Source organism: Eretmochelys imbricata, chromosome 10, assembly GCF_965152235.1.
Source record: "Eretmochelys imbricata isolate rEreImb1 chromosome 10, rEreImb1.hap1, whole genome shotgun sequence".
NCBI lineage: Eukaryota > Metazoa > Chordata > Testudines > Cheloniidae > Eretmochelys > Eretmochelys imbricata.
This window is the reverse complement of record NC_135581.1, coordinates 59,131,902-59,158,987: the sequence shown is the minus strand read 5'-3', so window position 1 is coordinate 59,158,987 and position 27,086 is coordinate 59,131,902. Positions and strand designations below refer to the sequence as shown.

Below are 27,086 nucleotides of genomic sequence, written 5' to 3'. Positions count from 1 at the left end.
GAATTGAATGTTACCCCTTCTTTTCTTAGTCTGCTGTATGTTCTCTGTTCTGGACAGAAGGGAAGGCAGGGCAGACTCACAGTTTTGGCAAAGAGAGTGGGAAAGAGATTTTCTGCTGTAATTTTTTTCTTCCTTTGACTTTTTTTTTTTTTAAGAGGCTCACTGGACCCTGCACATTCTTTAACAGCCAATTGTACTCATCTGTAGAATATAAACATATTTATGTACAAACATTTGGATTAGGAGTTTCCTGATGTACTGAGTAACATACAAAAGGGGATTTGCTTTTCGTATTACTCCCTCTTCCCCTCCCCCCAGTGGTAACTTCATTCCTTGCATATTGGCTTTCATATTATATGTTTAATTCATCAAGCAAACTGAGGGAATTTCATATTCTTCACAAAGTTTAGAGAAGAATAGACTATAAATGTGTGTGTATTGAGGGATTCTGTGTAATATGTGTTCAATATATTGTGCAATACATTTTTGTCAGATTAACACTAAAATTGTATGTTTCTGCCAATTCTCTTGTCCGTGTGTGTGTGTATATGTGTACATGTATGAGAGAGGGGAAAAATGTTCTTTTCACAAAAATGTATTTTATAGCCTAAAATGTTTAAAATGTGGCCAAACTTACTCATAGTTTTTCATGCTATGTAATTTAAATTTTGGATTTTGTAATTACCTTTATATAGTTGTCTGTTTGAAGCATATGTAATATATTTAACTGAACATGACATACTGTATTTTCTTTTGTTTGGCAGCCATACAGTATTTGTTTAAGAGGATATACTTTTTCCCCAGTTAGAAACAACCCGTGGCCTAGTAGAGATACTTAATTAATTGGGACATAATACTTTTTGGCCCAGGAAGTGATTAAGTAGAAGGCTTAACTGTCTAGTCCTTCTTGTTACATATGATTCAGTGTTTCCAGTTCATGATTGCTCTGTGATGTGTTTGTCAAAGTTGGAAGCAACTTTAGACAGAGCCAGCTGGTAGTGTCACTGGAGGTGCATCAAGCTATGACTCTATGTACTGCCACAAGTGCTCTAATTGAATTAAAACAAAAAACAGAAGATTAACTAGAATTTTTCCATTTGTTATTCCTTTGTAGTATTTTATTTGTATGTAATAATTTCTCAGTGTATTGGTAGCTACAAACCTGTGCATCTTAACTGTTGTAAATGAATTGTTTTTGCAAGGGTTTTGCTGGTTGGAATTATGACTAAAAACGGGGAGTTGATAGAATTTTATAGAGATTACAGTGTATGTCTCTCTCTCACACCCCCTCTTCCTCATGTGAGATGGTTCAGTCCTGTTTTGCATAAGTTCCTTTTGAGTAGATCCATGTGTGTACACATAGTACTGAAGAATTACTCTGTTTGATCGGGTGGATGGATGTCTTGGAGAGAAGCAGTGCACTTTAACTGCAGACTGTCATTTTTAGAATCAATATGTATTGTGCATACCCTGTACCTGGAATGGGCAGCAATTCTTTGATGTATTACTACAATGGGAAAACGGTAAGGGTGCTTTCCTTTGTTCATATAGTTTCAAAGTGGCTGACATAGCTGAATAGGCACTTACTGAAACCCGTGTGTTTTTAGATTAGTCTAACAAAGTACATTTAGATTGCTGATGTAATTCACTTGCATATTTTAGAAGACTTGTAAGACTGGCATTGTGTGATAAGATACAGTTAAGTTCATCGTTTGTAATTTTTAAAACATTAACCTAACATTGAACTGCATAATATTTCTAATGTATTTTCTTTTTAAAAGACCATCTGTGAGCTCCTTGTTTGCAAATGGTGTGTGTGGTGGTGGTGGGGATTCTGATAGTTAAAAAAACAAAAAAACATCATTTAGGTTTATTGGCTGCTTTGTACAACAGGGAGAAAAGATGAAAGAATTTGTGGTTATTTATAAAAATAACAAGTATGAATCTCTGGAAATGATTAGGGAAGCAGTCAGCCAGTAAGGCTTGCGTTTCCTGTTTGGAGTTTGAGGTTCAGAGACTAACTTTACTGTTATACCATCTGCTTCCAATCAAACTAGCATTTTGACCCTATACAGGAAAGTTAGTCTGATTCACAAACTTGAATCACTATTTACAGTAAAACATTTTCAGTAGACTTTGTACCTAATAGTGCAGTAGAGGGGTTTTAATCCATGTTCTTCCTGAAGATTACAAAATACTACATTTTTGCTTATACTTGATAGACTTCTGTTTTAGTGACCGGCTTCATAGTTTTGGATTCTGGTCATTGTACTGATTTTGTGCCATGCTGCCGAGAATGGTGGCATTTGAATCAAGTAGTACATCTCAAATTGTAAGCAAGCATTAAGCTCTTGTTTAAGATTTGATTTTTCCAAAATCATTTTAAGTAAAATGAAAAAATGTTATTGGAACTATTGCAGATTACAAAATAAAATGGACATTCACCAGCTTTTGAAAAAATTAAAACTGAATCTTTGAATTCCTCTAGATTTTAATTTGTTATGTATTAAATGATATATTTTATTTCATAATTGATATTAATTTAAAATGTTAAAATATCGTATGGCAGAATACAAAACACAAATCTGGTTTATGTGTCATGGAGTCTTTTATACAGTGTTTGCACAATCATTTTGTTTAAGCATTTTTATGTTCATATTACTTGTATATGATTTTGGCTTGTCCCTGGTCTTTAAAGGAATGTATGTAGATCAGTAATATAGATCGGTTTCATTTTTATTTCTTGTCCCATAAGCTTGTGTGAGTTTTGCCTTTATTTAGTAGTAAACTTTTTGCCAAGGTTTTCTGATTAACGATGATCAAACTAACGATCTTTAAACTCCTTAAAAACTAGGTGTATGAGCTTCTTGGAAGAGAGAAAAGATATTGGGAAGAGAGTGGGGAAATAAGTGAAACTGCATGATCTGTTTCTTTTCCTTTCATATCAATACCAGCTGTCTTTCAAATGTGAAATGATTTTTCTTTCATGTCCGCTCCTAAGTTAAAACAGTCTTTTTGAAGTTTTATGTGAAGATATATATTAGACTTAAGTAAAATTAACTATACAATACCCCTGAAGCAAAAGGAGTATGATTTTGAATGGAGTTCTGATTTTTATTCTTTCTTGAGCACAGATCACCTTATTACAACATTTCTCTTTGTTCTGTAGCAGGAAAAAAGCTTTGATCTTATTAAGCATTTCCAGGCTTATAGTAGATGGAAGTCCTGGTGCTGTAGGGGAGGATGGCCTGAAAATTGATAGCATGTGTCTGTTATAGGTCAGAGGTGACCTTTATGATCTTGCAGAGTTAGTAAATAGATGACAAATCATATGACAATCCCATATCATGTTGCCTTAAGTTTGGATTGTGATTTTTTTTTTAAACTTTTTAGCAGCTTTCAATATTTTATCCCCCCAAATAGTTCTATAAATTAGAATAAAGAATGTAATTACTATTTCATTCAAATATATGTAATCAGAGTGTGTGTTGGGTTGGGGTTTGTTTTTTTTTTTGTTTGTTTTTTCATGTTTTGCTTTCCATTAATGCTTTTACCCTTCAAATGAAAGAGATTTTAATTTGATATTCAGGATTGTGTGTGAACTTCTCCACATTTAGAGAAGACTATATACCTCAAGACCACAGTTCATATTGAAGTGCTACTACTTTAATTTGTATCATTTGATCACTTAGCAGATAATGGCATCTGGCTCGTGTTTTGAGATTTTATTTGAATAGTGATTTTGACTTTAGATAGCATACTTTCTGCTATCAACTAAACTGTATGAAATGCTGATTTGTATGCAAAAAATGCAAGTAGTAAATGACATGCAGAAACCAGTATTACATTTTCATCTGTAAATTATATTTTTGAAAGATATTTTTAACCTTAAAATGGGAAAAGAGTTAGCAAAGTAAATAATACATAGGCAAAATAAGATTAAACTGAAAAAGATATTTTCGGTAATACAGAGTGGGTTATCATAAGAGGTTTGAGATACATTTACATGGAAGTAGAGTAAAAATTTACAAATTAAATGTGATTTATCGTGCTGTCTGAAGGGATTAATTTGGTAATTTAACGTATATTACAGAAGAGAAGTATGTAGGGAAAATTATAATTTTAGCATAAATCCTCTACTAAGCAATAAAACACTACTGATATGTGTATTATATAATATGAAACAAGAAATATTTTGAATAGTGTGTGCCCTAAATTAAAAACTAAGCAGATGAACTTATTCTCTGTGTTAGAGGACTGCATTAGCTATTTATACTAAACTAGAAACCTGCATTTTTTTTACTTTTTTCTGCACTTGTTGATATCCAGAAATGATTTTCTTAGTGTCGGGGAAGAACATCCAACTATACATTGGGGGCTGGGAGGAAGGAAGGTTGAATTAAGTCAAAAAGAGTGTTCTTTCAAATTGAGAAAAAGCGTGATTAAATATTAAGCCATTTTGTCTATTGAGTTCCACCTCTCCTTTCATTTCTGCTAGGTGCTAACTTCATATCCTTTGGACGGAAAAAATCAGATCTTTGAGGCAAAATTAATGGCATGTACTGACAGGCTTTTTTAATGGCTACAGGTAGTTACTTTCTACCTCTTTTTTGTTTTCTTTTCTTTTTTTAAAGGGAACCTATTTTATTGGTGCTTCTTTGTTCATGCCCTGTAAAGTAGAAAAGGGAACCAATCGAGGTCTAAAAAATATAGTTTTTGTTTGTGTTTCTATTGAGATAAAACAAATAAATGTTCCTAGCTTTTTCCGGAATGACACCTGAAAATTAAAAACGTGTATGATGTTATTTATATGAACTTTTTTTTTTACTATCTTAGGTAGTCAAATAAGCAGTGAGTGAGAACTGTTTTAAAAACTTGGCAGAATAGAGAATAATATGTCAATTTTACTGCATATCAAACAATATCAAATCACTTGAAGAAACATTTTTGCTTAATTTTACAATCTTATTTTGTACAGCTTTTAATGCCACTATTGAAGATGACATAATTTAGTTGCATGTTGTTATAATCCAGGTACTGTTCACAGTATGAATGAAGTTGGTACCTCAGTCACATGAGGTTATGTTTAGTTACTAAGTGTGTAAGTAGTTACTCTTATGTTTTCCTCAGTGTAGGGCAAAATTTCATAGAGAGGGATTTGTTATGAAGGTGTTTCAGCTTCTGCCATACCAAGTTGTTACAATGTTGATAAACAGAGAAGGAAAGAACAAGCATAAATTATGATGTATGTTCCTGAAGATCATTCATGTTTTCCACATTTTCAGTGAAAAATTATAACTAATTCTTGAGTGAGATGAACTAGTTCCTCAGTAAAGTTATTTTCTCCATTTTTCCAAAAGGTGTATAAAATACTATCTAGAAATACATGGAGTGGTGGGGGGGTTTGCTTGTTAGTGTTATTTCATAGCACATTGAATTAGAATATCAAGATAGCACATATCGCTGTAAGTGTTAAAATTTTGCAGATTACTTCAGATGAAATATATCAATCCAGTTTTATTTTCCTAAGGTACCTTCTAAAAGGAATAACATGTAAAGTCTGTTTTTACATAAATGTAGACATATTCGGTTTGCAGAGTTTACACCAACCAAGTGTTGTTAATGTTAATGTTTTCTGCTTTCCAGAGGGATTTTGATTCAGGTTTTATTAGTATTGGACCAGTTAGTACACAGAGAGAAAAGTACAATTAAATCTACCCTATACCATATGCTGCCCATAGCAGCTCAGACAAGGTCAAAGCTAACATTTGTAAGTCAGGACAAACATAGGATCATGTAGGAAATCTCTAGGGGTAGACTGCTTTGAGCATTGAATAAAGTGAGCTTGTAGCATTGGTCAACTTTATTTTTTTTCCCCTCCAAAGTAGTATTATGGGTCTCAATGTGATAGCCCAGGAGAGTTTTTTCTGCTCAAGTCCAGTGGACAGAACTGCCAATCTATTGAGGAGCAGTCCCCTGCTAGGAGGGTGTGTTGTCTACAACATGCTTTACTGATGCTTCAGTGTGAAGGTTTTGTCCATTTCTATGGGCAAATGAAAGTAGCTAGGGAGGGGATCAGGTGCTATATTGGATGGATCTATATTTCTCAAAATTGTGGGCACCAAACAGTGACATACACTCATTTGTTCAGTGTATTTGCTTTGATAAACACACTTGTGTTGAAGACAGCCTGTAGAAACACATTAGTCTATGCCTATGAGTTGTAGAAACTGAGATTACCAGTGAGATAAGAGCAGTGAACTTAAAAGCAAAAGAAAATGTATCGGTACTCCTCTAGTTTTAATGTGGTCTGTATTAATAGTATGTAGGAGTTTATATCATAGCCATAAAGGTGTTCTGAAATTTGACAAACAAGTACTGGAAATGAGTTGATCAGTTTCAGGCTTCCTTTTAATTCCTTGAATAAAAACAGTGGAATTTTTGTAGACTAAATTGTACATATCATTCATCAAAAATGTGGTCTGATCTTTTTTTAGGAAGTGGAGGAAACTTGTTTAGGAAATTATTTCCAAAGGAATCTTCAAATATGTTGTGTATTTACTTCTGTTCCCACTTTTTCATTTCCTTTTACCCTCTCCACCTCAGATTTGAATAGGCCAGTTAGTGGAGTTCATAAGGTGTAGATGTGGGTATCCATTTTTACTGCCCTAGGATAGAAATTTGTATGTAACGCCTTGATAAATATCAGTTTTCGTGACCTCTGAAACTTTCTGAATAGCAGGGTTTAAAGAATAATATAAATTATAATTTCACATACAGCATGCATGTTGGGAGATTTGGTCCTGATTTAGTGGAGGCATCTTTAAGATATTTTGCTTCACTGGCATGTTTCATCTGTTTACATCTACATTTAGTATGGATCATGAAAATATAAGAATACCAAACCCATTAATAGGAAGGAAATTTGTTGAAAAGTATGCAAATGAGATATTTTTGGTGCTTTAATTGATGTTTATAGAGTGAAGATTTAATTTTAGTAACAAAGCAAAATCAGTAATTCAGACCTTTTAAGATAAAGTAATACCTTTATGTTTGGAAATTTTTAAATTAGTAAATAGAAGGACATGGCATATAATCTCCTGATACTTTATAGATTTATTACACTTTTTAAATGATCTTTTATAATAGTATCAATTTAATATGTTAAGAATAACTGCACATTTGAAAGCAGATGCTGCTTAAACCTGACTCAGTAGGAACGGTCCATGCTGGTCTGAGCTGCCCAAGCTCTGAAAGGCCAAGCAGGGTGGCTCTGCAGCAGTACAGCCTATTGAGGGAAGACATCGACAACCTGAAGAGAGCTTAAAAAAACCCCAGAATCACTCAGCCATTCATACTGGAGATATGTGGAACAGCTCAGGGTGGAGGAAGGAGCGGGAAGTGGAGCTCTTGACCTGTGCTCTAAAACTCCCTTGTCCTGCTTCCTTCCTGCTGAGTCCACACAGCCTGCAGGAATTATTACAACCCTAGGGTTGAAGTGTAGAGTCTGCGTACAGCTTTGAGAGAGACAAGACCTCTACTATATGGACCATTTAAAAATTGAATCTGGAATGGGTGTTTTGGAAGAGCTCTCTCACCCCTCATTAGTTTCATATGGGTGCTTTCTCTGAAATTCCCTCGTGCTCCTGCCTCCGATTCAATCACTTAGGGGAATTTGGGGAAACCTTTAGCAGGATGGATTTTCTTCTACCTGCTTGACCGAGTTGTCTGCCAAGGAGATTTTTTGGGCTGGATGTTCTTTTAGCACTATTCCCTGGCTTCCTGAAAATGTCAGCCAGGGAAGAACTATTTTGGTTCCTCCCAGATGTCATTCCCATCAAATGATAGCCCAAAGAGACAGTATTGGGCAGCCACGTCATACTTAAAACCTCATTACGCAGCTGCTGCAAAAGAGAACACCTTCTAACCAGGGAGCAAATTCTATCACCGTGTGATGAGAGGCTTGCAGAGCTGCTATGGGCCAAGAGCCACATGCTGGATAAGGGCCCTAAGCCTTAAATATGTTTAAAAGGTTTGAGCTACATGATCGAATGCATCTTTTCCTAACTTGAAAGGGTATTTAAATATGTTTCCTTTATTGTCAACTTTTAATTAAAAGTTTGCATTTTGCTTCTTGTAGATGTAGTCTAATCTCAATAATTTTTTCCCCCTTTGCTTTTAAATTCAGTTTGTAATAACACAGAGTAAAACTTATGATTAGGTCATTAACCAGAAAAAAAAAAAAAAACACTGGCATTTGTCTGCAGGTGATCAGATGACATAAGACGCCTGGTTTTAATTTGTGGGTAGGTCTGATTGTAACTAAAAGAGACTTGCTCTTTTTTTGGAATTGGCTGACTATTTCCCCACATCTGGAGTTAATGAAGTCTTTGAGACCACATCAGTTGTGTTTTGCCGCCAGAGCCCTTTGATCTGAAAAATCTAGACTGGCACAAGTGCAGCTTCATAACATTGCAGCTATGTTTTTGCAAGCTATAGTTAGGATTCCAAAAACAAATAGAAACTATATAAACTTATGTGCCAGTGCTAGAACTTTCATGTAGCTATTTGAAAGGGCCTCTTTGACATTGGAATATTTCAGAACATTTTTATTGTGCTAATGTCCTGTACATGTGTAACCATAAATGATGCATTTGTTGGAGCTGAACTTTTTCATCTTAATTTCCCTTCTGAGGTGCTTGCTTGTTTAGACAGTTTTATAAAATGTCAAAATTATTAGAAGTGATTGAAATTTCAGTCTGTAGCCCACATTGCAACTCTTGTTGATAGCATTACTCTGGCAAAGTTGAAAAGATGTATAATATGTCATGGTGGATTTTTTCACATTAATCAGTGCACATCTCCATGTCAGTGCTGCATGTCATTGAGCTTTGTTTCCTCTGCTGTCCTGTGACAGTGATAGATTATCCATCAGCTATAGCATATGCTGCATTATTTTGCACAACAGACAACTTGTAAATTACACCCAGTTCTGTCTAATATGTTTGTAGCTTTATGATTGTGAGCATTTAAAATTTGACAGTCTTATCACTTTTGTTTGACTATGTATGAAGTGTGTGACTATATATGTATATACATTTATTATCTACCATAAATACATACATACTTTTAACACAGTTTATAACATGTTGTCAAGCTGTAGCTCAGATTTGGCCAGCACTTTCCATTGTAAAAATTTCTTTATTTCCAGGAATTCAACATTTGGAAGTAACCAAAAATAAATAAATAAATAAATAAAGGTATCAATTTGAACAAAAGCTCTCCTTGGAAACACTAACTTTGTTTCCAAAATAACAAAAACATACAAACAAAAATGTCCTCTTGAGTTTGATTGGAAAATCTAAATGCAAAAAACAGAGGGATGCTAAAAGTTGTGAAATGTTTCCACTGTATTCCTCCCTCCCTCCCAAGCTTCAAGACCCAGTTCTTGATAGAAAACATGTCTAGGGTGGCTTCTGTACATCCTTAGCAGTGTTTTGTACACTGGTATAGCTCAGCTGATTTCATTGGAGTTATCAGTGTCAAATTTGTGTAAAGGAGCGGTGATCAGTCACATTGCACACAACTCTATCCAAACACATGCTGAACCATTTGATCTGACAACAGCAGTCTGGAAAAGCATTCTGGGTATTTGTATGCAAATAAATACAAGATGTGACCCACTTAACTTCCCAAATTCCCATATCAGAACATTCACCTTTGCATATTAGAATAGAGGTTTCCTAGACCTTGGTGGTAGTCATAGACCCTTTTTTAGTCTCCCTCTTTCTTCTCTTGAGTGGTACCCAGCCTGTTACAGTGGTAGGGGAGTGACCTAACTGTATGTATGTGTGAATAGGTGTATGCATGCACACACAAAAATATGCATAAATATGCACCTTACAATTTTGGCATATCTCTTATGCACTTATTAAGTTTAGACTTCTAAAATTAATACATTTGAAACCTATAAATCAATAAGTTTATTTTGGGGGAAAGAGAAGAAAATTTAGTATTTTTTAAAAAATAACCTTTTTTATTTTAACATATTACATGGCAAAAATGTTTTAGCTCAAGTATTACATTTTTGTGTACTCAGTAGCCATTTACTACATTAATGTATCTGCACTACAGTTTTTCATAAACTACAAATAATTTTAAGGGGACATTTTTTATTTTGTTTTTGCACTATGCCTCAGTTCCTGGTCCATGACTGGAGCCTCCTAGATACTACAATACCACTGCTATTAATAACAACAATATAAATCGTTCATATTGGAATATTTAGCAAAATTATCGTTATAAAGATATTGCCTCCCTTGGCACAACCTGCATTATACTATGAGTCATTGATGAATTGTCTATATTGATTTTGTTTATGCATAACATACCTGAATACTCTGATTTATTTCACTGCTGATTTATACTTGCTGTAATTAGAATCATTTGATTGTTATGTTTGTTTGGTCCCCTGTATATTTTTCAAATTGATGAGAAAGTTGGTTATTTACAGTGGAAAATGTTCATGCTGAGTTTATCTGAAGCAAGGGCTTACCAGAAGAAATTGGTACTCCACTGCCAAATCAAAATAAGATTTTTAGAAGCTGTGCCAGACTTAAAAGGTTATTTAATGTTGACATTTTAGGATCACTCAGCAGGATATAGACTTGCATTACTTCTCCTCCCTCCCCCTATTCTCCCCCACCCCCACTCTAAAAAAGCAGACAGGTTTCTGATTGGATTATGCAGTGCAGTGACACTAAACTCCCAACAGTTTCATGAATGTTTTACCTGAGTTGCTGGGATTCCAACTTGTTAAATATTTAAACAAGAATAAAGTTATTTTAAAATCGAAACTTATTTTGGGACCACTATTTTGTTTCTGTGTGAGATATGTGCTTTGTAAGCAGAATCAACACGGAGGCTTTTATCAGGCCACCTGGTTGAATTGGCACACCAGAAAGTGTGGTGTTAAGATCACAGCAGTACTTTGGCAACTTGCTAAAAACAAAATAATGTCAACAAATGAATTAAATATTGGGACTTGCTGCACTCCTCCCTTTAATTTAGGTCCCTGTACTAGCATGCTGTTCCTTATGTGTGACAGCCAAATATTACATTGTTGCTTTTTGTTGCTTTCCAATTTTTAGGTATATGCACCATCCCCAAGTTCTGATGATTTCAATAGAGAATCTCCAAGTTACCCATCTCCTAAACCACCGAGCAGTATGTTTGCTAGCACTTTCTTTATGCAAGGTGAGTAAAGTAACTCTAACTACAGTAATGTTAGTAATTTGTCCTTTAGGTGGAAATGTGAGGCTTAACCCAGTGTTGCATTGAATAATGTAATAAATACATTTCCAGGGAAGCTAAGGTATTGTGCTGGGTCGTAGCATTGAATTTTGTATACTTTTACAAACTGTTAGCTGAAGGGAGCTATCCTTTGATTTAAAGGTTTCTTTGTGACATTAATTGCTGACTGTAATTTAAGGGGATTATCCAGCAGGCCAGATGGACAGAATGCCCCATTCTTTGATTTGTAGGGGCTTCAGAACAACACACCAGAATGATAGCGGAAAATGAGGTGAGGGCTTCTTGGTCATTCTGGTGTTTGGCTGTACAATATCTGTTAACAATCAGGGTTCTCAGTGAATGCTTATGTCTCCACCATGCCAAAAATACAGATGACTTTGAATTGCACAAAAACAGGGACCAGAATTCATGAGATTGAGACCACGTTTCCTCAACTTCATGTCACATAACTAGGGGTTAGATGAGATTTTGAAATATACTGTAAACATCATCATCATCTTTGAGTACTGAAGTGTACAATGTCATTGCAGTCTTTATTGCTGAGGGAAAACAGTGCTGATACACTTTGGTTTGAGGTTTATATAATGTAGTAATTATCAGTTATTTAAGTCTGCTATTATGGAACCTTTTTTATTTTATAGTGTTAGAATGTTTTAGCAAATATAAAGTGCCTATTAGGGATTGAGAAATCTTTTCCACTGTATATATATGGTGAGCATTACTTAGCCAAGCATCAAGTTTTTTGAAGTCTGGAATTTTTATCATCCCTCTTGATATAAATCTGGCCTTACTGAAGGTCTTTGTAATTAGTAGAGTACTTGTTATTTTCTCAGCTGTGGTTGGATTGTATTTCAGCTGTAAAGCCTCATTTTTTTAAATATAGCAACACAGTGTGGTGGCAGGAGAATGGGAGACACCGTATTAGCTATTCCCTATTTCAGGATTGATATTAAGCTAATTGAGTTGTTGAATTATGTATTTTTAAAATAATGTAAAGTAAAGGAGAACTCAGTATACTTCATGTATTAGAGAGATCTTTCTTTTCTTTTGTTAAAAAAAAAAAAACAGATGGAACCCACAACTCTTCTGATCTTTGGAATTCATCCAATGGGATGAGCCAGCCTGGTTATGGTGGAATGCTGGGAAGCTCCTCTTCCCACATGTCACAGTCCAGCAGTTATGGCAGTCTACACACACATGACCGCTTGGTAAGTTATATAGGCTAATGCAATTGCATATGTAAATATATTTCTGGAGACTGATCTGTTTCATTTCCCGTCTATCTTCTAGTAGTGTCAATTCAAAATTAGATTGTCAGAATTCATAATCGTGGCATATTGATTTTGTTGTATCTTGTTTGTGTATAATTTTAAAATGATTTTTTGTAATGGAATGGGTTGTTTGGCTGAGGGACAGCTAGTCCCTTTCTTAGATAATGGTATCTTAACAAGATATATAAATGTATTTAAAGATCCTGCTTAATTGGCTCTTATTTGTTTTGCTTCTTTCTAGAGCTATCCCCCACATTCAGTCTCGCCTACAGATATAAATGCCAGTCTTCCTCCAATGTCTAGCTTCCATCGCGGCAGTACCAGTAGTTCACCTTATGTCGCTGCCTCACATACTCCACCTATCAATGGATCAGATAATATACTGGGTAAGATTCTCTTAGGATTAAATAAGAATTCTTAAGGTGCAATTTGAAGTTATTTAACCAATAAAGGTTCCTTTTCTGTTGTTTTTTAGATCTGTAAGATACTAAGAGGTAGGCCTGGTCTCCACACAAATTTTTGCCCGCTTAACTAAAGGGAGGATATTTTTTAACCCAATTTAGTTAAATCAGTGCAACCACCCCATCCCACCCCAATGTGGACCCTCAAACTGGTTTGATTCTATTAAATCGGTTCAGCTTAAGTTGGTTTGTAATAGACTTAAACTGAACTGATTTCAGACACACTTAAACTGTGCCCATACTAAGGAATTGCACCCATTTAATAAATGGCCAGTGGTCCCCCAGGCTTTGTGAAATCAGTGCATAAACAGCATGTAGAAAGCTCCTGTTTTGTGATATAGATGCCATCGCTGTATTAATGGAGCATTGTGGTGGCTCGAGGCATTTTGTCTTTAGAGTGGATCTGCTACAAAATCTTTCATGGTGTATTATGTGCCCCCTCCCCTCATATTTGGCCTCAGATCACTGGCCAGTGCCAAAGGAAGAAGGTCAGTGGCAGGTTATTAACTCTCTTTAATCCCTTCACCGCGTATCCAGAGAGTACAAATGTGAACTCATTTTTTTCTCTTTTCATAGAAATTGTAAATAATGATGATGTATCTCATAAAATCACTTATTAATACAGCCATGGAAATTCAGTGGTTTCCATTCTCAAGATTGCATGACTACCTTTTTAATTTGGTATGGGTTCACACTCAGCTTTACTTTCAGTCTTGGTGTAAGGGAAACTTAGGACTTGGCTACACTTGCAAGTTACAGCGCAATAAAGGAGCCCCGGGCGCACTGGCTCACTACCCGTCCACACTGGCAACGCACGTAGAGTGCTCTGACTCCGTGGCTACAGCACTGCTGGTACTCCACCTTGGCGAGTGGAATAATGTTTGCTGCACCCCCGCTGGAGTGCCGCGGTGCCAGTGTGAACGAGGTGTTGCTTTACTGCGCTGTGATCAGCCTCTGAAAATGCCCCATAATCCCCTTAAGTCAAGTACCCACTCTTGTCATTGTTTGGAATCAGCTGTAGGAATGCGGAAATGCCCTTTGAAAGCTCCATTTCTGACAGCCGGCTGCTTATCTGCTCCAAGACAAAGCAACCATTCGTGTGGAATGCTGTGTGAGAGAGAGAGAGGCGGGGGTGCGAGGGAGGGCTCTGAACTTACAAGACAGCATGCTGACATGCTCTCAGCCCCCTCAAAAACCCACTCTCTCTCCCCCCACATACATACAACACACTCCCTGTCGCACTCCCCCCTCCATTTGAAAAGCATGTTGCAGCCACTTGCATGCTGGGATACCTGCCCATAATGCACCGCTCCCAATGCTGCTGCAAGTGCCGCAAATGTGGCCACGCCAGTGCGCTGCCAACTGTCAGTGTGGACAGACTGCAGCGCTTTCCCTACTGCACTCTACAAAGGCGGGTTTAACTCAAAGCACTCTATATCTGCAAGTGTAGCCATGCCCTTAGTCTGGTTGGTTGTATTTGCCCTGATTTGGGGGCATATAATAAACCTGGATCCTTAAATGAGTCCAGTTCATAAAGCATTCTGTAATCCAGTGAGAGATTTGAAGTTTATTATAAAACATAAAATCAGGTGATTGATGAATGATTTGGATTTCATGGTGAACATTTTGCACAGCTTTGTATGAAAGTGCAATATTTGCTGGCAGAATTTGATGTCCACAGAATTTATCTGTATTCTTAAAGGGACATATTCAGGATAAAATTCATATTTTGAAACAAAAAAATTCCTCACCTGTGTTTCTAATTGGTTGAGCTTTTGAAGCCTTATGTTCAACTTGATGGCCTTTGGAAGGAGGAGGCACACAGAGCCTTTGGCATGTGGCACAGGTGGAAATGGGGAGACAGAGTCCATAGCATGCAGGGTGGGGTGGCAGGGAGTCCTTGAAATAGAGGGTTTGGGAGGGTGACACACAGGGAACCTGTGGGAGGGAATAGAGGAATGCAAAGAGCTGCTGAGAGTCCCATGAGCTTGGCCTGCCTACATAAGCAGTTAAATTTGCAACCCTTTAGTGTTACTTTATATTATTAAAACTAATTAAAAATATTTTTCACAGTCTGTTTTCCTTTTGCATTTCATTCAGCCTGGATAATGAAACTAGCCAAATCTGTTTCACTCTTGTCCCTGACTAGCTTCACTTTCTCATCCTCGTGCTGGAACAATGCTGTTGTATTTGGGCTGCAAATGGTGCAGGGAAATGAGATTACCAAAATCTAAACACAAGACTGTGTTCACTCACGTTGTTTTGATATAATGAAAACATGTTCTATTGACATGAGGTTAATCATGACTTCCTGACAGTGTCCCATTAAAACAATGTGAACAGTGTGTTCAGCTGCATTTGCTAAAATTTAGATTAATAAAAGAAACTTAGTTCTTTGGCCTTAAAATAAGCATTGTGTTTATTTTCCCATTACAGGAAACAGAGGAAATGGGACTGGAAGCTCACAGACGGGTGATGCACTTGGAAAGGCATTGGCATCTGTAAGTAATGATTATTGACACAGTCTTCAGATTAATTTAAACCACATCTTGTTTAAAATGTTGATCATGGTTTCCCTTATTCATAGTTATCTTTTTGTTACTTATGAATACCTACAGTTAGAAGTTAAATATGTCCAAAACACAGTAACCTGAAGTGTTAATGTAACACTCCATGATACATTTGTGTACATTATGTCCATGTCAAGGCAAATGGAAATTATTGCTTTTATTTTTGGGAGGTTCCAATCAGATTTTTGCTAGGCATTTGCCTATCCTGCAGAAGATCAAGATATCACAAATGAGCATGGATTGGGAAGTTGTGTGTACAAAGCAAAATTTACAAACACTGGGTGTTTAGCTTAATCATAAAGCAAATTCTTTTCCGTAATATGTACATAAAACTCCGCATTGGCCTGCTAAACCCAGGGTTGTGAGTTCAATCCTTGAGGGGGCCATTAGGGATCTGGGGCAAAAATTGGGGATTGGTCCTGCTTTGAGCAGGGGGTTGGACTAGATGACCTCCTGAGGTCCCTTCCAACCCTGATATTCTATGATTCTATGATTTAAGTCAACAAAATTTATCTGAGGGCAAAATTAGGCACAAGGTTTAAAGTGCATGCACAGTGGCCATATAACATTGGGATTTGAAGATACTGTGGGAAAAACAACCTTTTAGACTTAATAAATAAAATGTCAAGTGATGTGTGCTCTGTTATAAAGCTATCCAACTTCAATTTATGGAGCATTTTAAAAAGGGGATTTGTATTGCATGTCTGAAAGGCAAAATCAGTGCAAGCCATTTATTAAGTTAGTTTCAGTCACTGGAAGATGCCATTGCAAATAATGAAATAAAATGAAGTAATAAATTGAAACATTGCAAGTCCCTAAACTATTAAAAATTATTTAAACTTTTGTAGATAATAATAATAATTTTAAAATGCAGTAAAACAGTGTGTGTTAATAGTATTAAAGGAGCCATTATTTTTAATAGCACAGTTCCGAGGACAGAACACATTTTGAAAACATTGTTTATATTCAGTGTCTGACTTAATACTCTGTATAGCAGAAATTCCAGATCTATGGGTGGTGGCTGGGAAAGCTCTGCCGACTTCTGTTGTTTAGCACTCTGGAAGCCTAATCCTGATTCAAGAGATAAAAATGACTCTCTTGCAGCTGCAAAAGACCATCTCTAGGCTGCTTTCTGTTTTTCCCATCTCAGCGCACTGCACGCAGATATGCACACTCATGCAGATGCGGTTAGTCTTGCTTCCTCTGATGGTCATATGTTAAAGGATGACCAGCTCTGATATGTCAGATGGACTTCACTGATGTCCATATCAGGTAGCAGATTTCTCTAAATCTGCCTGGCTTTGGAGAGAAAAATACTGTCCCTGTTGCTTTTTCGGATCAGGTACCTAGTTAATAATTCCAGGAGTGCAGAGGGCAGTCCTGTGTTTGGCTGCATGAACTGCCCATCTAGTAAAGAATTTGGGCCATTTTTGGCTCTGCTGAATCTGAAGGAAAAGCTTCTTGGAGATAGCAGTGTTTACAAGCATTGTGCTGTTCATTATTCTACAGCTCTCCTAGAGCATATATGGTCCGCAGCCTGGCCAAATTTTTTGCTAAAATCTTGGCCTTATGGACTAGCCCAGACCCATGTGATCTTGTGAGATTTTCAGTTACTCTCCATCTTTTTCCTGTTGGACAGATCCACAGGTATTTTTCTCTTACTGTGACTAGCTTGGAAAACCAGGCTCATGTTTGGAGAAAATTCCAAATTTACTGTGAGTGGAAGTCAGGGCAGGAATGTTTAATCTAACTGGTGGGTGGGCTTTGGTTGTCATAGTAACTTAGTTCTGTCATCCTATGTTGTTGCTTGGCAGGAGCAGCCAGGTCATTCCATAAATCATTTCTGTCATAGCTGATGGTGATGCATTCCATCTGCTCTATCAGTGCATGCCATAGTCTGCACACTTCAAATCCCTTGCTTCATCCATCTGCTTCCTTTACCCCAAATACACACATACAGCCCACTTTTCACAACTGTTCAGAAAGTAATACAGCAACCTTACTTTTTGAGGAAGGGAATCATAATGTTTGGAGTGAAAATGGTGCATTTAAATTTCAGTGGCTAATAAACTTTGTGAAATTGTATCTGTTTTTGCAAAGATTTTTTTAAAATGCTTAAATTGTCTTGAATTTTTAAAGCCACTATCTGTCTTTTTAGATGTTAAACACCACTACTAGTATTATTAGGAGGAATTTCTAGTTCTAAGATTCTGTTGCTGTACATCTTACAAAGGCCTTTCATGTGTGAAACATCAGAGGCTACACCATTTGTTCCTCAGTTTAGGTATTAAAGACCATACAGAATACTGTGTGATTAAACATGTAAGGCCAGATAATACATTTGCAAAGGTTCTTTTATTTTAGGTTTAAGCCTGGATAATTGTGGTCTTAATCTCAGGGTAGGCAAGAAAGAGAATTGTACATGAAAGTATTTACACAAAGTTCCGAAAGCCCTGTGGATTATGCATTAGTTTGGATAATGAACTAGTGTAGATAGAAAGAGAAGAAAATCTGGGTATTTGTGCCATTTCTAATGTGTTTCCCTGAACATTTGCCAAACAATAACCCTTTAAGATTGTGCCCATGGAGGGTTATATGGAGGGAGAAACATCTGGTTTATTTCAGTGCCTAATGCCAAATCAAAACACTTGGTCTTTAATTTAGAGGAGATCAAACAGGAGAGCTGTTTAACTTTGTTGATTATATCAGACCTCTTTGTGATAACTTATGTTTTGATTCCTACCTCAATACTAGGGTAAAGGCCTTTGTGTGATCTGGGTAGTTAAATGGCCAGTGGTCCCCTAACAAAAGAAAAGAAAATGTAGGGAAGTTGACTTTTAAAAGTAATTCATGAATTAAGTTTCTTTGTTGCTTTAGACTCAATAACATTAGCATAACAAAGCTTAACTGAAATGTACACAGTAGTGTTTAAAAAATTGGACTAAGAGCTCCGAGGTTTGGCGCTGCGGGCTCTCAATTGTGCAGCTTTTGTCTAAGGCCCTTTTCATTAGATACTGGCATATTGGCACCCCGCTGATTGGAATGGACCATGACTGATAGGAGGAGGAGTTTCATTTGTTGCAGTAAAATGAGTCATGTTACCGTTTAAGCCTGGCAGAAGGCATCAGAGTTGTTCATCATTGGTCATTTAACAATACAGCAGCCATGGGTTGCATGCAGAATGTGTTCTGATTTTGTATTTAACCTGTGGCTTTTAACAGGTTTGTTTGGGTTTTTTACATGATTTTTAAAAAAGATTGCTATGTAGATAGCTGAAAAAAATGGATTATCTGGCTATGCAGGAAGAAGCCAGGAGACACTGGGAGCTTTTCTTCACTACTGGGTAAGTCGACCTAAGTTACGCTACTAGTTATGCTATGTAGTTTAGGTCGACTTACTCCGATGTCTTCACTGCTCCATGTTGATGGGAGACGCTCTCCAGTCGACTTACCTTAATCTTCCCGGGGAGCTGGAGTACTGGGGTCGACTGGAGAGCGCTCTGCTGTCAATTGAGTGGGTCTTCACAAGTCCTGGATGTGGTTTAATTAGGCTGCAACTTTATCCCTAAATGTCTGGGGGTACCCGGCAGATAAGCGTGCAGTGCAGGTAATTCCATAATTGTTTATGTATACCCAGTGGGATGAGGCTACTGTCAGCCCACCCTCTTTGCCCATCCTGGTCCCTAGCCAACCCACTGCTGGGACTTCGTCATCCTGTGTGTCCCCCCCCCCGAATTAGGGTTAAGGGGAGCTATAAAGTCAGATGTTCGATCCTGCCATACCAGTCATAGAAGCTCCAACCCTCCCTCCCCGTTTCCACTCTTTTAATACCTACTTTAAATCCTTTACCAATCCATTTCATCTGATCATTATATCCCTTCCCTATGGAGTACTTGCTCTGGGCATCCTCCCCACACCTTCATAATGAGTTGTGACATCACAGCCTAACCTCCGTTTCATGTTCACCCCAGTTCAGCCTCCAACCTGCTTTGGGGAAGGCAAAAAGCTCTCACATTGCCTTGGCCAATCTGATGCTGAAGGAAAAAGTCCTTCCCAGCCCCACAAGAGAGGAGTGACTAGCATAATTCACACAGCAGATCATGACAAACCCTGGTATTTAACTACTCCCATGGGTGAGAGGATGGATTCTGCTCCACCTGGTCCAGGTAAAAAAGGGCTTTTCAAGCACCAGCAAGGACCTAAATAATTCCTCCTCTTCTAGTCACTTGTGTCAGGGATGGTCAGCGTCCACATGCTGACCTGGTCTGACGCTGTTGCAGCAAGTCTCTCTCTGGCTCTCTAGCCCTTAAAGGAACGCACACCTTTTCCAACAAACCAGACAACAGCCCCCACCACTTAATGTGCGATAAGATCAAATTTTCTTTTGGCATGACATGTTTTGTTCAGACATAGAATTTATTGTGTATACCACCCTTTTCTTTGGAACGTTTAAAGTTTACATAGCAAATTTAGCAACACAGTGTAATCAAGTCTTAATCGTAATTTTATACTGATTTGAAGTTCTTTCATTTAAGTCATTGGTCTGTGGAATAATTCTGGTTTTTTACATATATTTTCTATCTCACGTGCAAAATGTGGTGTGTGGGGTTTTTTGGAGTGTGGTTTTGGTATTTTTTGTTTATTAACTTATATAAGTATGAAGGACCAAGAAAGTATATGCAGCCCATAAAGTCCTGCCTTTGACAGCTCATGAAATATTATACTAATCCACCAGCTTCCGGCTTATCATTTTACCACTGAAATGTCAGATTGTGTTTGTGCAAAGTCAGAACTAGTGGGTGAATGGAGTTTCAGACTGCCAAACAGCCATCTGAAGGTTAAAATGTTTTTGTCTCTTCTAGCCCTAGAGTGAGAGAGATTTGAACTTATGACCTAGAAGAAAAATGTTCCATATCCCATGACCAGTACCTATACCTATCCAGTTCCTTCTCCAGAACAGATTTTCAAGGCGCTTACAATTTTAGATTTTAATTGGAAACTTAAAGATTTAATTTGCTGTTTTATCCAAAGTCACTCAACTGTATTATTATATAAAGCATAGAAAGATATTGTTGCCAAGTTAGTAATAGCTTTAAAAGTTCAAAATTTTGTATTATGTATATATTTTGGAAGCTATTTGTCTAGAAATCAACCAAGGAGAATCTTTATGTGCAAAATAATAGTTAGTAATAACAGCACAATTTCAGATGACTATTTTTTTTTTTTTTTTGGTCAGGTGATACCAGTAATTAGAGATCAGTCTTTTTCACAGTATTCTCTCTTATTAAGGATTAATTTTTTTAAAAATTAACCATAATTTGTCAAGTTTTATAGGGTCTTTTGTCCATGTAAAGGAGAGTCACAGTTATTTCTCCAAATTTTCCTGAAGTTGTTTTTATACGTTATTCTCATTAATTATCTGTAGACTTGTTAACTTGACTTCTACAATTCTTCTTGAATTTAATCCTAAAGTTCTTGTAGTTTGTAAAAAGCATATTCGGCACTGCTTGTTTTGACAAGTACTTGAAAATGAAAGATCTATGGACTCTGTGGCCATTTTTAAAACCTTCTAAGTAATAAAACAGAGCTACGATTAATGAGCCAATCTTTTCATCAAATTAACATTAGTGGTGGCAACTGAAAGTATAAAAATGAGTCCAAATCAACAGATTTTTATTTTTTTTTTATTAGCTGTCACATGTATTGATAGATATGTGCATCCTTTTGTTGTTAGATTTATTCTCCTGACCATACCAGCAGTAGTTTTCCATCAAATCCATCAACACCAGTTGGATCACCATCACCTCTCACAGGTATGATCTACAACTTGTCAGTATTTTATTTGCTCTTTTGAAAACTTCCTCGTTAGTTTGACTTCACAATGAAATCTATGGTACTTTCCATGCATATCTAATGGCAATATGGCTGTTACAGTAAACTTTCAATCTATCGTTTGTAGAATGTACTTGTATTGTACCTTGATTAAAAATGGTTTTCATTAATGTATTTGCTTGTTTAAATTTTAGCCAAAAAAACCTCACTCCAAACCCTTTTGTTTGTCTAATTTGTCTGATTTAACTAGTCTTGGCAGAATTTGATTTTTAGTTTTTTACAATTTTGATGGATATATCATGTTTATTTTTTAGCATTTTAAAATATGCTTATCTGTTTAAATTTTTAAACTTACATGAAATTCTGGGGTTGAAGCATTTTTTTATTTTATCAATTTAAATTTTCATGGTTATGGGAAATTACAGGGGGAGTTAGAGTAGGGATTCAGACAATAATGATTTAATTATAGTAGACATTGAAATTCAAAAAGTTAAAACTTTATAGCTGTTAAAACATGAATTGTCAACATCATGTCAAAATATACAAAATAAATATCCTTAGATCAAATTCTTATAGGTTCTCAAGCAACATTTTTCTTTCTTTGCCTGTCTGCAAATTTTGAGTATCATCTCTGGGTGCATGAGGATAATGAACTTGATATTTACAAATGTTGACTACTAAAAATCTAATCCTCCCAAGCCTAGTTTTAACAGATTTGAGGGGAATACCTTGATGTATTTCTTTCCTTGTTTGTAATACAAATACTTATTGCTATTAAAGTTATAATAAGTCCAATATCATTTTTGCATAATTATTTTATGCTGTCTTTGGCCAATTATTTAAAAAAATTCTCATTTGCTAGGAATTTGAAGTTCTCACATAATAGTAATCTTATTTGTGAATACAGAATAGTAAAACTTGACATGTTAAAAAGTCTGTACTCTGTTAAATGTTTTTCTCTACCATTTGAGAGAAACAGCACTCGGTGATCTTTTTTTCAGAACAGCATACAAGATAATAGGGGAATAGCTTTCAAAAACAAGCTGTGCGTTCCCTGTGGTGAAAATACAGTAGCCTGTGAAGTCATTCAGTTTTTGGGTGGGGCAGGTTTTCATTCATATTTCTCATGAACGTTTTCATAATGTGAGGAACATACTTGCTGTTTTCAAAATACGTACTCTGTATTGCAGCCGTTTCTGACCCCCACACTTTGTGTTAGTCGTGTGAATTTGGTAAGAAGCATTCCAGTGTGGAGATGAACGATGAGCAGCTGCTTAGAGCTATTAGTGAGTATTGCAGCTTTCACAGACACTGTGGCCTCAGCTGTCTAGTAAAAGTTGAACAGCTGTTCTGTACATAGAGAGGATTGTGAAAGCCCCATTGACTTAAATTTGTTGTTTAACAAAGAACTGGAATTATGGGCAAGATGATGTAACTTTAACCCTGTTCATTCCTGTAGTACAATTTTGCTAAATTATTGACATTTTTTACATCAGCCTATTTTCCCACTCGCTGTTATCGGATGTATTCACACAAACTCCTCATTGATTTTCCTTTCCCTGCTGACCAGTTTTCAACAAGGGCTTTTTCTTTTTTTAAATTTGTTGATAGTGGAAGTTGTCGAGTGTCCTTGACTCCAAGTGTCTTGTAATTTAGAGAAGTAAATCAGTAAATGTCTTTGCATTTAAAAAAAGTGTCCAATAAAGAAACTCACCTCATCCAGTCTTTTGGCCATATTTAGTGGATGCTGTGCTAGTTTTCCATGCGTTCAGTTGATGAATGAACATCTCCTGGCTGACATGGCATACCTGAACAGCTGCTTTAGGTGTTTTTTCTGTAATAACTGAAAAATGCATGTTGAACTGCGTAATGAAGGGATTAATGCATTTCTTTGATTCAGTGGTTACAGTTGAAGAAAAATGTCTTGTGTATCCTTGTTCTGCTGACGTGGCAGGTCAGAGCCTATAAGTTTATGCAGTATATATTTTTTTATCTTTTAACAACGAGGCAAAACTTGAAAGGGGGGTGCTTTGTGGATAGAGGAGAGTAAGTAAAACATTTTAAAGTAGTTACTGTGAAAAAGATCCAAATTGGGGTTCCTGATTAAGGATTCCACACCACTTAATCTTCGTGAGCACTGTAGACTTTCTTGAATGACTTTCATTGGTGGAACTAACTTTCAGTTTTGGGGAATGGAGACTTGAGTCCCTGCACTTCTGACTCTGCCCCAGCACCACTGCCCTTGTCTCCTAGATTCTGCAGTGATTGGCGAGCCCCCCAGTATTCCCAACCTGATTCCAGCCTTATTTCTAGGTTCTAATTGGTAACCCACTAGTAGGTTCCACCAAATAGCACTGGGATCCTCTTCAGGGGAGAGACCAGCATCTCTTTTAGAAACACCTCCAATCTTGATTTTAATTTTGCCTGTGATAGAGAATCAATCACAACCCTTGATAAGTTGTTCCAATGGTTAATTACCCTCACTTGTGAGTTAGGAATGCTGGGTCCTATTCCCAGCTATGCCACTCATACCCAGTGAGGCAAAATTCAGAGTTGTTGTTATTATTATTATATTTATCGTTATTGACACTTTTGGCAGCCATCTTTTATCTGGATCAAAAAAACCCACTACCATTACTGACTTGGTAAAAGTATTAAAAAGTAAACACATGAAGTATCCTAAAATAAAAAATAGCGTTTTCTGAATAGTGTATTAAAACACTTCATATTTGTTATAATCGTTGGTGGAAAGAAACCCCAATCAAAAAATAGTTTCAGTGAAATAGGGTGAATAGTGATATTTTTTGCCAAATCTAAAATGGCTGCTGACACATTTAATGGTATTCTTAGAGTTCACCTCTCTTCCCTTTTATATAATTAAAAGGCCTTGTTTATTTATTAGTCTAGTTATTCTAGGCTTGGGTAACTGATAACTCATTCATTCTTTCATTGCTAATTAGGGACCAGGGATCAAGCATTCAGAAATAATGAGGTTGCCTTAAAACTCGACAGATCTTTTTAAAATGATAACTTTAGTGTTTTTTATTTGCCTTCTGACTTTTGAGTCTTTAGGTTCACATTCCCAAGCTTTTCTTTGCAACAGCAACAGGACTAGAGATGCTCATGTCTTTACAAAAAGAGCTGCCATAACAAGAAGACTCCAAGAGCTGGAGCTTTAAGAAAAACACCAAATATTGTGAACTAACAGTAAAATCATGAGCAGTGGTAACTCCTCTGTCTCACCTTCTCTTGCCTGAATTGAATCCCAGTCTGCAAAAACTTGCTCACATGCATGACTTTTCAACATGGCATCAATGGACCTATAACATGTGTGTAAAGTTACACATGTACACATTTGCATGATTGGAGCCCTGGCATTTTGAGAATCCATTCCTATGGGATTGGAGGCATTCACTCAGTGAACTTTGAGGGCGGGGGGAAGCCCATTGCTGGCTCTAACATATGTTTGAAAGGTAAGGAGTTGGGGAAGGCTGGGATGGGAAGGTGAAAACAACAGCATTGAGGTTGTTATATATGATCCTTGGAAATCTTCACTTCTTTGGCTTATTTGTTTTTTCCTACTGCTATGTGGGTGCTGCACCAAAAGCTGCAGTTATTAATTGCAGGGCTAGTGGTGCCAGAATGCTTTTTCATGAACAAACTTCTGTAAGAGGGAGTGGGGAGAGGCAAACAGGAAATTAGTGCCATCTGGCAACCTACATGGCCATGGAAACAAAACACACCAGTAATATTGAAAAGTCCCCCATTATTACCAGAAGTGTGCAGGTTGCATTAACTGCAGGTTGCGCTCAGATATTTTTGTGAGGGGTCCCAGCCAAATAGTTTTGCTCTGGGCATAATTATAGTGAACAACACCTCTGTTGTCCAGAATGAAGTAGTACATCGAACGCTAGATGAATATGTGCAGGTTTAGAAGATTCATGTTCTGATTAGATAAGTAGGCTGCTTTCTTTCCTGAGGTTTTCAGTTTACATTCTGCTTTTATTTATTCCTTTCTGACTAATATTTAGAATACTACTTTAGGGAGTGGTGTACTCATTCCCTCCTATCAGTAACTGGCACTTGTTAAAGCTGCAATTAATGGTTTCCATAAGAAGTTGCTGTCTCCTAAAATGGCTTTTTGGCATTGGGTTGGTATGATCCTCGAGCTGAGCCTAAAAATTCTGAAAGATATTTAGACAACATTTTTGTAAGATTTAACTAAGTATTATCCTCAAAAGTAGGATGTGACAGGTAATGCTGAGGAGATTATAGATGCAAGACCAAGAATAGCTGTACGAGGTGAAAATTTGTGGTTACACTCTGGTACTCTGATAATTATTTTGAGAGAAAATCCTAGTACAGTCATGGCAGAAAGGTGCTTGTATGAAATCAGAGATCCTCTTTTTAACTTAAATTTTGAAAGGAGATATCTGAGATGTTTTTGCAGTTGTGCAGTATGCAGTCCTTTTCTTAAATGAAACCCTTGTTTTAAAGGGTGACTGTTTGTGGATCACTGAACAAAGGAACTATAACATTATTAAACTTCTTCCCGGTTTTCCAGGAACAGAGCTATGGCTGTTGTTAAAGGAACGAGCCCCAGGCTCTTCCTTTAATGAGTTGTTTTGGATTGTATGTCCATAATTTATTAATGTAATTGCTTTATTATTACATTTGTATGGCTAAAAGGAAGCTGTCTTTAATGGACATAAAAATACATGTAGCCTTTATAAAAGATGCATTGTTAGCTGATGAGAAAAATACATGTACTATGTCAGGCTTTGTGTTTAGAAAGTTCTTTTTCAGTCATTGCAGTTCATATCTATTTATTCCTAAATTGTACATGGTTGTGAATATTCTGTATGGCCGATTAGAATGTTTATATTTTAAACTTGCAATAAATATATGGGTAATTTGAATAAAATTGCTACTTTGCTTCATAGATAAAGAATTGTTTTTCTTCAGCTGAAATGAAACTTGTTCTAATTTACCTTAAATACATCTGAGATAACAGCCAGATCATATTTATCATATATATATATATATATATATATCTATCTTTAGCTTCCTAAATGTGACATGCGTAATGTGTACAGAAAGATTTCAGTTGGAGTAGATGGAAAAAATTAATTTAGAATAAAACAAAGCAAAGTAACGCTTGCAACTTAATGAGAGATGTCATGGAGAAATGACATACAAAACAATTTTTATCTTCAGTTCCACACCCAGCTGATTTTTAGTTATAAATAAACTAGTATATACTCTTAACTGCCAGAAGGGCATAATTGCACATCACTAATATAAAACAAAATTCAATAACATTTTTATCATGATACTGGGAAGAGACAGGAGCTTCACAGGTATAATTAACTGCATTAGTCCACTGGCTTTTTTGAAAATCAGAAAATATAACTTGTATATAATAAGTAACAGTACCTGGGATCTTTTCATCAACAAGAAACTTTAAAATTACAGGTGCCAGTTATCTGAAAATTGTCAGTTACAAAGAAAAATGAAGAAACTTGATCTCCTTTGCCAACCCTTAAATTACCCTGTCTTCATACAAATTACGTTATAATTTCACGATGTTAAAATGTGTATGTTTGGTTCATAAATGTGTGTGTTAACCTGTACAATTTT

At 36.5% G+C, this 27,086-nt stretch overlaps 1 protein-coding gene across 6 annotated transcripts in view; it reads left to right on the top strand.

The window, feature by feature from the left end:
• The window catches only part of TCF12 (transcription factor 12), a 286,435-nt gene that overhangs the window by 235,530 nt on the left and 23,819 nt on the right, over positions 1 to 27,086 (top strand). For all 6 annotated transcript variants that reach the window (XM_077828594.1, XM_077828597.1, XM_077828596.1 and 3 more), the window contains 5 exons: positions 11,151 to 11,256; positions 12,382 to 12,521; positions 12,826 to 12,970; positions 15,482 to 15,546; positions 21,349 to 21,427. In XM_077828594.1, the coding sequence (XP_077684720.1) occupies positions 11,151 to 11,256; positions 12,382 to 12,521; positions 12,826 to 12,970; positions 15,482 to 15,546; positions 21,349 to 21,427 (535 nt within the window). The remainder of the gene's footprint in view (positions 1 to 11,150; positions 11,257 to 12,381; positions 12,522 to 12,825; positions 12,971 to 15,481; positions 15,547 to 21,348; positions 21,428 to 27,086) is intronic.